We start from the raw sequence: 18,564 nt of genomic DNA, 5'->3' as shown, positions 1-18,564 counted from the left end.
TAAAGGGATGATGTTTGTCCAGTCCATTGTGCCCTGTTGTGAGGGTTTCTGGGAAAACCCCTACTGCTCTTGGAGAATGGTTTTAAATAACCACACTCATGCATAAAGCAGAGAGCCCCCCTCCTCTAACCCTTCTTTAAATAGCAACAACAACAAAAGCAGTCTTTTCAGTGACAAGTTCAAATTTGAGGAGTCTGGCTCCCTATCACTCAGAGTGGCTCAGTGGAACGTGCCATGTCTCTCAAACGGGTAATTTCCTAAATCACAGCCTTGTCACCAACACTGTGGACTGTGAGCATGTATACGTGTGCAAGACATGCTGCTGTATATTTGTGTGTGTGTGTGTGTGTGTGTGTGTGTGTGTGTGTGTGTGTGTGTGTGTGTGTGAGAGAGAAAAAGGAGAGAGAGGTATGTGTGTGCCATTGTACCCCCCTAATCTTCAAAGTTAAGTTCTCTCTTTCTAGCCACTTCTCTCCTTCTCTCTGTTAAAAATGACATCTCACCCCCCTTGCCACTGGCAGAACCCACTCCACCCTATCCTGTTTGTTCCCAGCCTCTAACTTCCGGTGTCTTTGTGTATCAGCGTCCATTTCAAACAGCTCCTACCCTCAGTCCTTCTGCTCTGTGGAGGTCTGCTCCTGCCAGCTGCTGGCCCTGACTTCAACCCGGTACAAATTGTAGGGCGAGGGCAGAGCAAGGAGAGCTGGGTGTTTTTGGTCCATGTCAAGAAAGGATTCTGTTCTAGTTCTGGTATGTGGTTTAAATAGCAGAGGTATCACTACTGGCTGTGGGTTCCCCCTTGAACAGATTATATTCCTGTTCCGTCTCATAACCCCACTACTACCAGGCACTGGCTGATGAGTGGGATGCTGAGGTCCAAGGGCAGGCCAGACCACATGTGGTGCATCCCAAATGGCACCCTATTCTCATAGGCTTGTAGGGTTCGGGTCAAAAGTAGTGCACTATATAGGGAATAGGGTGCTATTTGGGACACCTATAATGATTTAAGTATTAGAAGCGGGTATATTTGTTCAACAAATACTCACTTTACATTCGGGCATTCAAATCAGTATGGGCGTAAACAAATGATCTATTCTACTGCATGCTTCACTCAACTATTCCTCTCTCCTATATCCTGCTCTTTCACTCTAGCCCTTTATTGGTCCTTTCTCATTTAAACATTTACATTTCGATCACTTTTTGTAGGGAGTGGGTGTACAAGTCAAAAGGTCATGGATGAAGCTAGCACACCTACAGTAAAGCATTCACTGTGTTTACTAACATTGGTTAATGAAATGACTACACACCCAAAACCAGAGTGTTAGTCCCATGACTGTGGTGCCTCTAATCTCAAAATAAAAAGGAGGAGCTAAACCAATGTGACCGACCGACCACCTCAGCTCCACTCCCCTACAGCAGTATGGCTCTATTGGCTGGCTATTTTCACTTGCAGGCCAGAGGAAATTGCATCTAAGTGCATAAGTGTGGAAATCCCAGAAATTATTTCAATCAATGTTGTGTTGTAAAGTAAAATTGCCTATCCAAACTTGACCCTTAAACTAATGCAAACGTTATCATAAAAGCATGTCATATATAGAACAGAGATTTAAATGGCAGGAAACATATAAACTGTATGTGTCTGTGTGCACCTGTGTGTGTGTGTGTGTGTGTGTGTGGTGTGTTGGGTGTGTTGGACCTATGGACAGGCTGAAAGGAAAGGAACAGTCGACCACTCATTCAGATGGTCTTTGACGTTGCTCACCTGTCCTATGTAGCTCTCTGCCCTGCTGCGTCTGGTGGCTGCGCAGCTCCCGGATCTGTGACTTGATTCTCTCTCGCTCACCAAAGCTCTCCCTTTCTGTGTCCTGCAGAAACAACAGTAAATCAGAGACACTTGGTGCTTTTCAATACATCATCGCATCAATGCAGAGACAACAGTGTCGAGACGAGGGCATTTAGTTATTTTCACTGCCAGTATGACATAGACAGAACACAGTCAGTCAGCCACAACAGTGAGCTGAACCCATCCCTCTCAGTGGTCTGATCAGATATGTAGAACCATCAGGTGCACAAAGTCCTCTGTCTGTATAGGCCAATCAGAACAGTGTTGTGTGTCAGGGTCAAACGCTCCTCAAAAGAGAGAGGCCATGATGAGGCCCTGCCTAAAGATGAGATGATAAGACAGCTGTTGGCTGCCTCTACCCTGTCCCTGTTCACCCCGGGAGAGAGACAGCGTAGCACAACACACCCTAAGAGCCAGGCAGGTAAATCAACCATCCCATAATACTTTGAAGCTGGATTCTACACCAAGGGAGTTAGTGAGCCAGCTGTATGGACACGGCCTTCTGTTGGGGGTAATGATTGAACTCTGCTGGGTTGGGTTAGCATCTGCCTGACCTCTCTGACCCCTCACTCCTCCACCTTGGGCTGCCGTGTCAGTAACATCTGGTCCTCAGTACAGACAGAGCAGTACACACTGCACAGCCAGCCCAGACATGAGAAACACACAGGGCCTCAAAATCTGCAATGAGAGAGGAAAGACACAGTAGGAGGGAGACGGTAGAATCGAGAGCACAACGTTTCGGCATATGGAGAGGAAATGGGAGGTGGAGACAGAAGGAGAGAGAAAGGGAGCGATATAGAGGCTGCCACTGCTGTAGGCCCCTGCTGCCTGACCTTGAGAGACTCTACAGGAGGAGCAGCTGTACAAACACCAAGGCCAACACACGCACGGACACACACACACAACCACACTCTCCCTCCAGTGCACCCCAAACCTCTCCACTGAAGTGCATCTGTGTGGAAAAGGATTGGGTGGTTTTATGGGCTTTCTACACACACTTATTTAGAAATATATAAATAACTTCCCAGTTTTTCTTTACAACCACAAGGTATTTGGCATATTGAATCCAAGAATAGTCCAACCAGATCTGTGTCTGGTTCACTGGTCTATAAACGGGTATCATGAGAAATACTCTGCCCTGAAACAACATAATGCCAGAATTACAGCAGAGTGCCACTACTAATACATGTATACCCAGTGTAACGAAACATATATGTACACACACACACACACACACACACACACACACACACACACACACACACACACACACACACACACACACACACACACACACACACACACACACACACACACACACACACACACACACACACACACACACACACACACACGAATTACAAGACACAGGCCTGGAGCATACTTGATTCAAATCCACCATCTTTAACCAAACACGGCACATTTGCTTAATGTACGTTATCCTGGGGCTGATAAAGGTGTCAGAAGTGAGGAGGTTAAAAATCACAGCCTTGTGAGTAGAGTCAATCAAATCAGGCTGTGATCAGAGAGAAGTGAGAGAATGTAAGGTGAGGGAGTGAACAAACACAAAGCCTGGTACCACACAAACACACCAGAGCGAGAGAGGGAGGGAGATGTAAAAGGAGAGAGCTTAATCACTTGTTAGCCTGTGTCTGATGAGCCAGGACCAGATTGTGACTATAGCAAAAAAAAACACCCCAAGCCTGAATAGCTAATCCAGAGAAAATGTCAAAGAGATAAAATGTAGAAGAATGAGAGAAGTTGCTTTAAAATACTCTCTCCCTGAGGAAGGTTCTTCATTCAAAGAAGCAGAGGGGAAACAATGACGTTTCAGCTGGAAATACCCCCCCCCCCATCTACCCCTCTTCTTCATTTTCCTCCCCTCAGCTGCCACGAACAGGAGACAAACACCCAGACAGTGATCATTTCACAGCTCCCTTATACCACAGGGAACATACTTCTCAGAGACAGAAAGAAGGAAAGCATTGATAGTGATGTTTGAGAGAGAAAGAGAGAGAGCAGGGGTGTATTCATTAGTTGCAGATCTTTGCAAAATGTTTGGTATGTTGCAAAACGTTTTGTAACGGAAACCGTTTACTCCAAACGGAAAACGTTTTGCGTTTCTATTGGACAAATTCAGGTAGGTCCCTCCGTGTTTCGTTCCGTTTTATTCCGTTTGCTTCTGTTAGTAAGAGGTAAACGGTCTTCGTTGCAAAACATGAAACAGACCAAACATTTTGCAATGGTCTGCGACTAATGAATACACCCAAAATAATCCCATCCCAGGACCTGTTGCCAATCCCACACTGTCATCACTGGCCTCTGGCCCAGGCTGACAGTGCAGAGCTGACAGAGTGGAACCGAGGCAGTCCCACTGCAGCACCCTGGCCTCATCAGCTCTTAGGCCTCAGAATCGGAGCTGAGCTTCTCTCCTGTAGTGCTCGTGGCCTCACCATACGGGTTCACGAGTGTTTGGGTCGGTCAGGATTTTAATTGTGAAAGCTCTGGCCCGTAAATGCACAAAAATGACAACTGTCCTTTGGCCTGACCACAGTCAAGGCGTGGGCCATCTGGACTCATCTGAACACTCAGAGCCACAGAAACAACAATCAGGCGGAACAAACAGGCACGGAGCAGAGGTAGACTACTACGGATTACTGCACCACCCAGAGTAGAGCAGAGCAGAGGCAGCTCAGCTAAACAAGGGATTACTTCAGCTACCTGGGTTAGAAAGGACACATTTTCCAAGGAAGCAGAATCCATTATTGTGCAAATGAGATCAGAATGCGATGAGGTCAGGCTCTCCTCTCCATGGCTCTCTGAGGGAAGTCTGACAGGGTCCTTTTCCATGACTTCATGGCAAAGCCTGAGGAACCACACACAAGGCCGACCTCCAGTAAGTGAAATACATTAGCAGGAATGAAGTAGCAATCCTTTCTGCATCACATACCCATAAGCCTCGTTGTCACGCCCTGACCATAGTAAGCTGTTTATTCTGTATGTTGGTTGGGGAGTGAAAGTAACAAGGGTGGGTCATCTAGGTTTTTTGTATGTCTACGTTGGCCTGATATGGTTCCCAATCAGAGACAGCTGTTTATCGTTGTCTCTGATTGGGGATCATATTTAGGTAGCCATTTCCTCATTTGTGTTTGTGGGATCTTGCCTACATTGAGTTGCCTGAGTGCACATCAGTAGGTTCACATTTAATTTATGCTTTATTGTTTGGTGCATTTCAGTTTATTAAAAATATGTGGAACGCTATTCACCTTGGTCTACTCATTACGACGATTGTGACACCCGTTTTTCACTTACCCACACATCATTCAAAGTCCAGTTAAAGCCGTTTCCCTCCATCCAACACTCAATTTTTGCCATCTATCTCCCTTTGCGTGCCGGTTTCTTTCCCCTTTCTCCATCATCCATCCTCTCACTACAGCAGATCTTACTTACCATTATGCTTGTCATCATAAACTGCTAGTCTCAGTTTATTACAGATTTATGATCATATCAGATTAGTAAACAAACAGCGTCTCTGCCCCCAGTCTGGTCTACCTCACCTGCTCCATTCAACACACACCTGGCCATGGGGGCAGATCTGATACATTATGATTTTGTAAAGTTGCAACAATGTACCAAAAATACACACCTGTATACTATTAACTATGGATTTATGAAACCATCTGATAGAAACTGTCTAAATGACTGCCCAATTATCCCAAAATGAAACCTCAGTTAAACCTTAGAGGCAGCTCCTCGGGTCTCAGCGCAATGAGAAACAAAAAGAAACAGGCACAAATTGTGTAAAGAGAAGTAGATGGAATTTGATAAGGAGGAACAAAGTCTGAAAAAAGGACAGGTATTCAGAGAGGAGAACTAGGTCTGTGAGAGTGGAAGAACTAGAATGTGTCATTTACCTTCTTTCCCTGGCTCCGCTACCTGTCTGTCTGTCTTCTCTCACGCTCTGCTCTCGCTCTAGCAGTCATGACATCCTCTACTCTACCTCTCCACTCCCTCAGTCACCACACACACTCCTACATACCCCACACACCCACCAACAGGCCACTCCCTCCACTTCCCTTCCCTCCCCTTCTGTCTCTACAGGGCTCCTTCTAAGTCTCCCTCCCCCTCTCCTTCCTCTCAATATCGCAATCCTTAAGACGTCTGCATACATAGGTTCGGTTTGCACCTAGCAGAACTCTAGGCATACTCCCTAAAGACCTTCAATTGAAAAATGGCACTATTACTGTTGTTGGTCCCCATTGAGCCACTGTAGCAACAACATAGCCAGTAACACTTCTTCAAAATAGTCAGAATTAAGCTAAGATAAATCAAGAAATCTGTATTTAATTTGTACGTTTTTTGCAGAGGTGGTCGCAGTCTGCCGAACACCAAAATTAACAAAAACATCACAAAATATGCAGTTTCGACTGGGAAACATCCGACAGGCTTTACAGGTTAGCCGGTTGCCTGGTTGACAAGTTCACTTTTGACACACTCTTTTGACCAAGGTATACTCCATTGTTTTTGTGATTACTGAGACTGCCTTAATTGGCATGTTACTTCAGACAAAAGATACATTTAGCATGAAACAGCTGCACTGCTGAATACCAAAATATATATATAATTTTTTTTGTCCCACAAAAAAAGTTGTTTTTTCTTGCCAACATTCCTTCACCCATACATGTAATTACATTTTTGAGCTGCTAGGTGTGCAAACTTCTCTTTCCTTACCATATGGAAACTGTTACCTCAGCTATCCTCTCTCAATTCAAGCACATTCATTATAAACATAGTCATCAATAACCACTAGCAGGCCTACTGGTGTCTGGCAAAAAACTAAGCCTACATCAACAGTCAAAATAAAATAAAAACTCCCTCCATTCTTGAACATGTATATACATATTTCTCATTTGAATGTGAGATTTGAAGGAGATACACTGTTTGACATACACTATGTGTCAGCAGCTGATCACTACACTCCATGTGTCTTTAGTTTGCTGCCATAGACCTTTTCTCTCTCGCTCTGTGTGTGTGTGTACTGTATACATATATACACACACACACTGTATACACACACACACACACACAGTATATATGTACACACACACACACCTCACACACACACACACACACACACACACACATATAGATATATACAGTACCAGTCAAATGTTGACACACCTACTCATTCAAGGGTTTTTCTTCATTTTTAATATTTTCTACACTGTAGAATAATAATGAAGAAATCAAAACTATGAAATAACACATGGAATCATGTAGTAACCAAAAGTGTTTAACAAATCAAAATATATTTAGAATTTTAGATTCTTCAAAGTAGCCACCCTTTGCCTTGATAACAGCTTTACACACTCTTGGCATTCTCTCAACCAGCTTCACCTGGAATGCTTTTCCAACAGTCTTGAAGGAGTTCCCACATATGCTGAGCACTTGTTGGCTGCAAACCATCTCAATTGGGTTGAGGTCGGGTGATTGTGGAGGCCAGGTCATCGGATGCAGCACTCCATCACTCTCCTTCTTGGTAAAATAGCCCTTAAACACCCTGAAGGTGTGTTGGGTCATTGTCCTACACCAGAGGGGATGGTGTATTTCTGCAGAATGCTGTGGTAGCCATGCTGATTAAGTATGCCTTGAATTCTAAATAAATCACTGACAGTGTCACCAGCAAAGCACCCCCACACCATCACACCTCCATGCTTCACGGTGGGAACTACACATGCAGAGATAATCCGTTCACTTACTCTGCGTCTCACAAAGACACGGCTGTTGGAACCAAAAATCTCGAACTTGGACTCATCAGGCCAAAGGACAGATTTCCACCTGTCTAATGTCCATTGCTTGTGTTTCTTCACCCAAGCAAGTCTATTCTTCTTATTGCTGTCCTTTAGTAGTGGTTTCTTTGCAGCAATTCGACCATGAAGGCCGGATTCTCCTATGAACAGTTGATGTTGAGATGTGTCTGTTACTTGAACTCTGTGAAGCATTTATTTGGCCTGCAATTTCTGAGGCTGATAACTGAATGAACTTATCCTCTGCAGCAGAGGTATCTCTGAGTCTTCCTTTCCTGTGGCGGTCCTCATGTGAGCCAGATTCATGTCTTAAAGTAATGCTGGACTGTCATTTCTCTTTGCTTATTTGAGGTGTTCTTGCCATAATATGGACTTGGTCTTTTACCAAATAAGGCTATCTTCTGTATACCACAGCTACCTTGTCACAACACGACTGATTGGCTGAAACGCATTAAGAAGGAAATAAATTCCACAAGGAACACCTGTTAATGGAAATGCATTCCAGGTGACTACCTCATGAAGCCGGTTGAGAGAATGCCAACATGTGCAAAGCTGTCATCAAGGCAAAGGGTGGCTACTTTTAAGAATATCAAATATAAAATATATTTTGATTTGTTTAACACTTTTTTGGTTACTACATGATTCCATGTGTTATTTCATAGTGTTGATGTCTTTACTATTATTCTACAATGTAGTAAATGGTAGAAATAAAGAAAAACCCTGGAATGAGTAGGTGTGTCCAAACTTTTGACTGGTACTGTATATCTATGTGAACTATAGACCATTATCTGGGGCCTCCATCTGCCTGGGGACAATTGATTGCAGCTCAAAGAGATCCGCTCCTGTGATGTATGGAAGGAGCCCTGCTGCCAGTTGCTGCTGTTGTTGTTGGCTACAGCCCCATTATAGACAGAGCAGACTGACTCAAGACAGACTGCTGGAGCACAGCTGGTGGGCTGAATGTGTCTGTCTGCCCCCATCACCTCACCCCATCCACCCCACCTGTAGCCCCTCTCTGACAGCACGAGGGCCATGTCAGACCCTCCACCTGAAAGGATGCAGGCATTGTGCCACATGACCTGAAAAAAAGCTATTGCTTCTTCCTGACTAGAACGCCAGAATCCAAACATACAGACTCAAAGAAACACAGACACTGGCTCAGATATCCAATGCATATGGGACCCACTCCAACATTGACAACTAGACAGCCAAGAACAAGAACAGACACATACAGAGTATATCATACAACCTTTCTAGATTGTTCTAACCAATAATTCTTATCTGCTAGATGTGTGGTCTGAATTGTTACCTCCAACATCTTACAATTGCATAGTTTCACACAATACTAAATCCAGTATATGTTGCCAAAATATATGACAAACAAAACCAGACCTAAAATAAATTCAGTTTACGAAGGAACAAAAGGTGACTAACTAATCTTAAAGCCTTTGGTTCGGAAGCAACACAAGACTACTAGAGCGTTAAGCATTGCTACATCGTAGTTACTGTATAGCCACAAGTACTTTACATTTTACATTAAGATTTTAGTCATTTAGCAGACGCTCTTATCCAGAGCAACTTACATTACTGAGTTCATACATTTCCATACTTTTTTTCGTACTATAGTATACTATGGAATAAATCAAATATGGTATAAATACTATAGTATTCACTGTAGTGTTTTTGCAGACTTTACTGTAGTAAACTGTAGGATTTTTACTGTAGGATTTACTGTAGTACACTGTAGTATTTACAATGAACTATAGTTTAAATACTGTAGTAAAGGAGAACTAGCATATAAAAAATAAAAAAGTTAAGAGCATATTCTTATTTATAATGACGGCCTACACTAACCAAACCCTGAAGACGCTGGGCCAATTGTGCGCCGCCTTATGGGACTCCCAATCACGGTCGGTTGTGATACAGCCTGGATTCGAACCAGGGTGTCTGTAGTGACACCTTTAGCACTGAGATGCAGTGACTTAGACTGCTGTGGCACTCGGGAGCCTCTAAATAGTATAGTAATGTATTGTTTTAGCAAAATGTAGTATACTGTAGTGTTTACTCTATTGTTATTGCAGACATCACTGTAGTATTTTTGTTTTATTATCTTTGACATAGAAGTGGAGGCCTACCAGGAAACCTACCAGACAAATACTAAAATAGTACATTTTCTATAACCTGTAGGAAGGTAGGACTGGGGTCTGAACAGAGAGTTCAGAGCTTCTGCTCTTTTCTATAACCTGCAAGGAACACAATATGGTCTATACTTGGCATGTAGGTTTCTAATTTATGGGTGGCACAAATTGGAGTATGGGGGAGGGGAATAGGCAGGGTATATGCAAATTCAATACTGTAGTATTTACTATAGTTTAGTGCTGAGCGATTAACCAAAATGTCTGTTATTTGTTCCACAAGGAACTGACCAACGTCGGTTCAATAATTTGAATTCCATTTTGTTTGTTTTTGGGGGGGGGGCTCGATGCGCAGTTTCTCTAGAGATAAATCAGATCAAGCCCGAGCTGTGCAATGTAGTAGGGAGTTGTAGAGTCCAACGGGCCAATATTCTAAATAGTTTAGCGCAGAAACCATGGTAATTACCTACAATGGCCATAATCCATTGTGCGCCCGCCTACTTGTCCGGTCTGTGTGGAGCAGACACGGAGAGAAGTGAGAAAGAGCAATCGAGAGGGACAGAAATACAGTTGCTTCGTGATGTATCTCTACCTGAAAATACATGATCTTTGATTGATAGTTGGTATTCAGCAGTCATAGAAGTATGCCTTATTTACTTTGAAGAACTACAAAATAGTGATTTTGTCAGACAGCATAGGCAAAGATGAGATGATGACTTGGAATTAAATAATAAAGTCATCAAATAAAATAAATGTAATATACAAAACTGTCACACCCTGATCTGTTTCACCTGTCTTGTGCTGGTCTTCACCCGCCTCGAGGTGTCACCCATTTTCCCCATTATCCCCTATGCATTTATTTCTGTGTTTTCTGTTTGTCTGTTGCCAGTTCGTCTTGTCTCATCAAGCCTACCAGCGTTTTCCCCAATACTCCTGTTTTTCTCTCTAGTCCCTGTTTTCTAATTTTCCTGGTTTTGACCATTCTGCCTGCCCTGAGCCTGCCTGCCGTTCTGTACCTTTCAGACTCTGCTCTGAATTACTGACCTCTGCCTGCCCTGACCCTGAGCCTGCCTGCCGTTCTGTACCTTTCAGACTCTGCTCTGAATTACTGACCTCTACCTGCCCCATTCTAGTAATACACTTTTGCTACTTTCAAACTGTCTGCATCTGGGTCTTATCCTGAGGTCTGATACAAAACAACTGAAATGTTTTATGAAAGTCATTTTAATAATCAAACTGAAATCGAACTAACCTAAAAGAAGCACTAATCAATCGCTCAGCACTACTAAAAGTGTCGTGTTTTTACGGACTCTTGTGTTTTTCTGGACATTACTATAGTATTTACAACAATGCTTTTTTGCAGATAATACTGTAGTATTAACATTCTATAGTAAGTACTAAACATGATCCAGGGATACTACAATTTGTAGTATAGTATTCAAGAGTATACTACAGTTTACTATAGGATTTTATAATGAGTACTGTAGTATTCTATAGTAAACTGTAGTATTTTTTTCATGTTGGTACAGATTCCCGGCTGAGCATGCAGCCTAACCCGCATCACCAACCCAATTCTTACAGGAATGACGGCATACAATAGGAATTAACTTTACCCAACAGAGATCCTGTCTTTAGAAAACAGAGCAGGGAGTACAGACAAACTGATCGTGCAACAGTGATAAGATAGCATCTAGCCCCAGGCAAGCATTTCTGAAAAATGATTACGTTGTTACTATTACGTCTTTCAGCATTATCAGCACATAAACTCATCAGTCAATCTGCAATGCTTTCACAGGAAACTGTCATATTGAAATTAACCTAAGCTATTAGGGTTACGAATACAGTAGTTCACTTCACTGACCACAAGGGGGCCTCTCCTAACCAAATGTGTAAAGGGCTTTGACATGCAAAGCCTAAAATCTGAAAGGGGGAAAAAGGAAACAAGAGAGGTGAGAAGGAGGAATATAGAATGGGAGAGAGACTACCATCCCTCTTCCCAACAATCTCCAACACACAGATGGACAGATAGACACGCACAGACACGCCCAAGTTCTGGTTGCCACACATAATCAAAACATAATCATTTCCCTTCAGTGTGATGTGAGAGTTTGGAGAGTGACAGCCTGGGTAACCAGTAGTGTGTAGAATGACAGGCCTGGCTCGCAGGGTGTTCTTATCACAAAGGATTTACTGCCTATACCATACACCAGAGCCTGAACAAATCTCCTCTCCTCTCCGTCTCTGGGTGTACTTAGCCAGAAATGAATGAGGTATGAAGAATGAAAATACATTCCTTGCGTCGTGGCAGCCACTTTGGCGCAAGCTCGCCTGCGTGTCTGTCAGTTTATGTGTTCGGAACATGGTGAAGAGAAGACACAGTCATGAGACAGACAGTGTCTGACGGAGTCACATGCCTGGGTGTTGTTGTTGTCTGCATTCTTCATTGTGGCAGAAAAAATGGTCACTGTTCTCTGCAAACATATACTCAACAACCACAACTGAGTCTGTGCTGCTAATTAAAGTTGACGTGTAAGTTGCAACATGATCTCTCTTCATATAAAAAAGTTTGAGGCATTGACAGCCAGTCAGATCATACAGCTGTCATAATCAAACCTGTTTGCCACCTCCTCTCTCTCACTCACTCACTCACTCACTCACTCACTCACTCACTCACTCACTCACTCACTCACTCACTCACTCACTCACCCACTCACCCACTCACCCACTCACCCACTCACTCACTCACCCACTCACCCACTCACTCACCCACTCACTCACCCACTCACTCACTCACTCACTCACTCACCCACTCACTCACCCACTCACTCACTCACTCACTCACTCACTCACTCACTCACTCACTCACTCACTCACTCACTCACTCACTCACTCACCCCTGCTCCCAGGCTGTTTTGGAGATCCAGGCCCTCAGATTCCAGGCATCGGCCGGTGGTTCCCCCTTTCTGCCCTGTACCTGAAACACACACCACATCCAACTGGTTACACACTGACTGATGAGGGGGGAGACAATACAAACCTATCAAATCTCCAATGGGAGCTGAGGAGACACACTTATGGAGAAGCTAAAGTGGTTTATTTGTCAAGACAGGAGCTTACTACTGAATGAACAAGCCAGATAGGGTGAGAAGGACAGAGAACAAGAGGGTGAAAATAGAGAAAGGGAGAACCTCTGGGCAACAGGGGACAGGATTATTATAAAGTAGTATCCTAACATGTCCTTCAACTTATCAGGTAGCAGGGGAGTGCTGTATGCCTGCCCCCCTGGAGAGATGTGTGTACTGTAAGTGTTCTCCTCTTCCTCCTCATCTCTGTTCCTTCTCCTCCTCTACCTACATCTCTGTTCCTTCTCCTCCTCCTCTACCTCAATCTCTGTTCCTTCTCCTCCTCCTCTACCTCCATCTCCGTTCCTTCTCCTCCTCCTCTACCTCCATCTCCGTTCCTTCTCCTCCTCCTCTACCTCCATCTCCGTTCCTTCTCCTCCTCCTCTACCTCAATCTCTGTTCCTTCTCCTCCTCCTCTACCTCCATCTCCGTTCCTTCTCCTCCTCCTCTACCTCCATCTCTGTTCCTTCTCCTCCTCCTCTACCTCCATCTCTGTTCCTTCTCCTCCTCCTCTACCTCCATCACCGTTCCTTCTCCTCCTCCTCTACCTACATCTCTGTTCCTTCTCCTCCTCCTCTACCTACATCTCTGTTCCTTCTCCTCCTCCTCTACCTCCATCTCCGTTCCTTCTCCTCCTCCTCTACCTCCATCTCTGTTCCTTCTCCTCCTCCTCTACCTCCATCACCGTTCCTTCTCCTCCTCCTCTACCTCCATCTCTGTTCCTTCTCCTCCTCCTCTACCTCCATCTCTGTTCCTTCTCCTCCTCCTCTACCTCCATCTCCATTCCTTCTCCATCTCTGTTCCAACTCCCCCTCCTCTACGTCCATCTGTTCCTTCTCCTCCTCTAACTCCATCTCTGTTCCTTCTCCTCCTCCTCTACCTCCATCTCTGTTCCTTCTCCTCCTCCTCTACCTCCATCTCTGTTCCTTCTCCTCCTCCTCTACCTCCATCTCTGTTCCTTCTCCTCCTCCTCTACCTCCATCTCTGTTCCTTCTCTTCCTCCTCTACCTCCATCTCTGTTCCTTCTCCTCCATCTCTACCTCCCTCTCTGTTCCTTCTCCTCCTCCTCTAACTCCATCTCTGTTCCTTCTCTTCCTCCTCTACCTCCAGCTCCTCCTCCTCCTCTGTACTCACCCTGCTGCTCCTCGTCTCGGAGGCGGCGGATGGCAGCTCTGATCAGTTTCCTCTCCTCATACTCAGTGGCCCCGCGCAGCTGGAATACACAGACAGGACAGCCATCAACACAGGGAGAGTAATGCTCAGAACCATTCATGTGGATGGGGAGACAAACTCAGAGGGCCACATAGAGAGATGCAGAAACAGATGAGTGAGACTGGCTGACTTGTAATTGATTTACTAATCTAGGGCAGTATGTGCATAGAGATTTGTGAAAGATTGATATTGATGATGTCTAACTGTAAATTCACAAGTAATGTGTGTGGTGTACATCACTGTTCTCACCAGTCCAGTCAGTTCCTCCATGTCCTGGATGGCTTGTAGTTTCACAGAGAGCATGTTTAGGGAGTCACCCAAATCTGACCTGAGATACAGACACACAAACAGAAACACACACTGACACATCAGAGTGCTGCTTTCATGGTAGTTGGTGATGCTTGACCCTGCTCATGTGTTAAGGTGGCCAGAAGGGCAGTGTAATCCACATGCAGAGGCATCCTGCAGTGTTGTGTGCCTCACTGGCTCCACTCCTGGAGTAAATCAAGACGCCAGACAGTTTTTCTTGGCCGGGAAGAAAACTTTTTTTTTTTCTGCAAAAAAGATTCCCAAATCCAGCCTAGAAAAAGTGACAGCATGATAGACATGTAAAGGAGAGAGAAGCACATTGCCAGGCAAAAACGTCTTCCTCCTCTCTGTCCTCATATAGCTCTCCATTTCTCTGCCTCTTTTTTCTTCCTCTCTGACTCATTCCCCCTCTCTTTCCCTCTCTCCTCGCCTCATTGGAATTGGAGGATGTGTGGAACTTGGAATAGAATATTTGACATTCCCGCAGTGAGTAGAAAAGGATAATATTGCTTTCAGGAGGCTGTGTGTGTGTGTGTGTGTGTGTGTGTGTGTGTGTGTGTGTGTGTGTGTGTGTGTGTGTGTGTGTGCTCGCAAGCCTCTATGGACATGTGCATACATGTGGCAAATAGACATATTCTTCCAGTTTTAAAAAGGGGCACCTCTGTTATTTATGTAACCCAAGTAATCCAACTACCCAGCAAACGGATCCCATTTAACAGTCATTGTCCCTAATGTGATCCAGTAGGAGCAGAGATGTAGGAGGGCCAGCGTCCTCCTCATGTTGTGGATCTGCAGCCCAGAACACGAGTCAACTAGGAGCAGTTGTCTGCTGGGGCCCTTCCCGGCTGGCTGCAGTAAGCTGCTGTAGTAGAGCCAGTCATTAATTAGCAGAGAGGAGCAGCAAGCCAGCATGGCCCACAGGGTTCAGCCTAGACACTCCAGCCTGAACTCCCTCACTACCATTACAGCCCAATGAAAACCGGTAAAAAGTACAATGGTGATGATGATTGGCACACGAAGGGATGTTGTTGTCTTGTTAGTCTTGTTTCTGATTAGGTTGTATTGAAAAACAAACGGGTGTAAAAAAAACAGATGACAGGAGGCAACGACTGCAGACTCGTCAGTTTTTCCGTCTGCTATGGCTGCGCGGCGTGACGGGTTCTGGCGGCCGCGCATCGCTGAACCGGTAAAACGTTCAAGCCTGCTGTAACGGGTCAATAAAGACTAATGAAATACAAAAGAAATAAAAAACACGTAGACGACTGTATTGACGTCTTTACTTCCAGGGATATGGCTGGTAGCCTAATAGAATGTGTCTGGATTCGTCTGTAGGCTACATGACAGTGATACTGTTAGGAATATAAGTAAATGTATGAGAATACATACAGTACACACAACTTATTAAAAGTTATGCCTACACAGGTGTGTATTTGCATAACAAAATATTGCATATGAGTTCTTCTACCTCCCCTGTTTTTTATGGACTCCCTGTCATGGTTTTTCCAGATCTGCATTGTTGTGGCCCAACTTCCCAGAATGCCTCCCTGGAGAAGGAGAGGGAGTGCTGCATCTGGGTTTCTGTGCTTGTTGTCTCAGAGTTTCCAGGCAGCTCATCTGGACTGCTACAATCTGTCATGGATAATGGGTCTGTATGCAAGCGTGTGTGTGTGTGTGTGTGTGTGTGTGTGTGTGTGTGTGTATTCAGATTCAGGAGGCTCACCTATTTGTGAGCTGGTTCTCTTTGTCGTCATTCTGGTTGAGGCGTTTGTGCCGGAAGCGTTTGCTGGCCAGGGCTGCCTCCATGTCCTCTATCTCTCTCCTCCTCAGCTCTCTGATGGCTGAACGGATCAGCCGCCGCTCATCCAGGTCCATCGTCCCATCCAGCTACACACACACACACACACAGAGGGGAAGAGCAGGAGTGTCAGCAATGGAGAGCAAGCACACAGGGACACACACATCTAAGAGACAGACTCAGCACCAGGATAAAGTTACTAAGGGGGCAGTTGAAATCAGTGCGGGGGCACAATTTAGGGAAGTTCTTGCATTGGAATTATATTGAATTCGGCTTATATCACGCCGTGTCCTCTGTCCTGTAAAGTCAAACCACTGTGGCAGGCAGGGCAGTCGAAGCCCCTCTGGAACTGCCTCTTCAAGTTCATCCCAGTCTCTCCATGGGAAACAGGCCCTACCCTCTTCTCTTCTCCCCAGCCTGCTTTGCATGGTAGCCCTCTGGCCCTCTGTAATTAAACCACTCTTAAGCTCGCTAAGAGATGTGCGTTTACACGAGGCCAGAGTTCTGGCGCCCCTGCCCCGCTGAGCACACACGGCAGAATCCCCTGCAATCTTGAACATTTTATCCCTGATCTCTGATCAGTCGTAGACCACAAAGTTACATGGAATTCTACTTTAATGAGTCAAAATGTATTTCATGGAGCATGAGCAGAAGGAAGTGTCAGTAGTATGTCTGTGAGAGCCAGGCAGCATTGTGCTGTTGCTGCAGGTGGGCCGTGGCTTAGCTTACAGAGTGTGGTGGGGAGTCATGGGGTCAGAGGGGCTTACATGAGCTTTTATAGTTTGGCGACAAGTGATTTAACTTCAATAAAGCACAGAGTGAGGACCACCTGAGAATGGAGCAGAGGATGAGAAACAGACAGCTTCCCAGCTGTTGCTGAGCTAATGGGCTGTAGGAGGGAGTCTGGGCCAGGCTGACTGTAAACCTACTGGGCTGTAGGAGGGAGGCTGGGCCAGGCTGACTGTAAATCTACTGGGCTGTAGGAGGGAGGCTGGGCCAGGCTGACTGCAAACCTACTGGGCTGTAGGAGGGAGGCTGGGCCAGGCTGACTGTAAACCTACTGGGCTGTAGGAGGGAGGCTGGGCCAGGCTGACTGTAAACCTACTGGGCTGAAGGAGGGAGTCTGGGCCAGGCTGACTGTAAATCTACTGGGCTGTAGGAGGGAGGCTGGGCCAGGCTGACTGTAAACCTACTGGGCTGTAGGAGGGAGGCTGGGCCAGGCTGACTGTAAACCTACTGGGCTGTAGGAGGGAGGCTGGGCCAGGCTGACTGTAAACCTACTGGGCTGTAGGAGGGAGGCTGGGCCAGGCTGACTGTAAACCTACTGGGCTGTAGGAGGGAGGCTGGGCCAGGCTGACTGTAAACCTACTGGGCTGTAGGAGGGAGGCTGGACCAGGCTGACTGTAAACCTACTGGGCTGTAGGAGGGAGGCTGGGCCAGGCTGACTGTAAACCTACTGGGCTGTAGGAGGGAGGCTGGGCCAGGCTGACTGTAAACCTACTGGGCTGTAGGAGGGAGGCTGGGCCAGGCTGACTGTAAACCTACTGGGCTGTAGGAGGGAGGCTGGGCCAGGCTGACTGTAAACCTACTGGGCTGTAGGAGGGAGGCTGGGCCAGGCTGACTGTAAACCTACTGGGCTGTAGGAGGGAGGCTGGGCCAGGCTGACTGTAAACCTACTGGGCTGTAGGAGGGAGGCTGGACCAGGCTGACTGTAAACCTACTGGGCTGTAGGAGGGAGGCTGGGCCAGGCTGACTGTAAACCTACTGGGCTGTAGGAGGGAGGCTGGGCCAGGCTGACTGTAAACCTACTGAGCTCTAGGAGAGAGGCTGGGCCAGGCAGAAGGCGTTAGCATGCTTCAGTCTACTGACGCCTAGCCGAATGAGTGTGCTCGTATACTCCCTTAAAAGGCCTTCAGTTGAAAAAATGAGAAAAAAGCAGCAATAGTACTGGTTCTCCATTTTGAGATGCTGTAACCAGTCTACACTTACTCAAAATAGTCTGAATTAATCTAAGACAACTCAAGAAATCTGTCATAAATGTTTTACATTTTTGCCATGGGGATCTTAGTCGCACAATTTTACATCTAAATAAGATGTTTGTATTTCTCAAGTGAAAAATGTGCATGAAAACAATTAGTCTCTCGTTAAATGACAAAACAAGTCATTAAAGAATCCCTACTGTTGAACAATCACAGACGAAGGGGTGTAGACTTGGGCTATCAACTTCGGCTTGCCTCGAGAAAAATGTTTGTGTGCCCATCCTCAAGTTGCTCCATCTGTTAGAGTTATTTTATTAAACAGAGACAGGAAGTGTACATGTGTGCATGTGTCTGTATGTGTG

General features: G+C 45.5%; 1 protein-coding gene across 9 annotated transcripts in view; it reads right to left on the bottom strand.

Moving 5' to 3' along the window:
- The window catches only part of LOC110526722 (smoothelin), an 88,501-nt gene that overhangs the window by 45,996 nt on the left and 23,941 nt on the right, over positions 1 to 18,564 (bottom strand). For 6 of the 9 annotated variants that reach the window (XR_016496616.1, XR_016496617.1, XM_090237558.1 and 3 more), the window contains exons 2-6: positions 16,149 to 16,312; positions 14,369 to 14,447; positions 14,042 to 14,120; positions 12,680 to 12,759; positions 1,763 to 1,865 (exon numbers count right to left, since the gene is read on the bottom strand). Coding sequence is in view for 4 of the 9 variants with exons in the window: in XM_090237558.1 (XP_090093684.1) it covers positions 1,763 to 1,865; positions 12,680 to 12,759; positions 14,042 to 14,120; positions 14,369 to 14,447; positions 16,149 to 16,312 (505 nt within the window). In the remaining 5 variants the exon portion in view is untranslated. Of the gene's footprint in view, positions 1 to 1,762; positions 1,866 to 5,757; positions 5,866 to 12,679; positions 12,760 to 14,041; positions 14,121 to 14,368; positions 14,448 to 16,148; positions 16,313 to 18,564 lie in introns of those variants that run through there. The other 3 variants (XM_036979814.2, XM_090237563.1, XM_090237564.1) reach the window with 1 other exon arrangement.

The sequence above is a fragment of the Oncorhynchus mykiss genome, chromosome 6 (assembly GCF_057628025.1).
Source record: "Oncorhynchus mykiss isolate SJ-2025 chromosome 6, ASM5762802v1, whole genome shotgun sequence".
Lineage (NCBI taxonomy): Eukaryota > Metazoa > Chordata > Actinopteri > Salmoniformes > Salmonidae > Oncorhynchus > Oncorhynchus mykiss.
The sequence above is the reverse complement of the archived record's forward strand: the minus strand, read 5'-3'. Positions and strand labels throughout refer to the sequence as shown.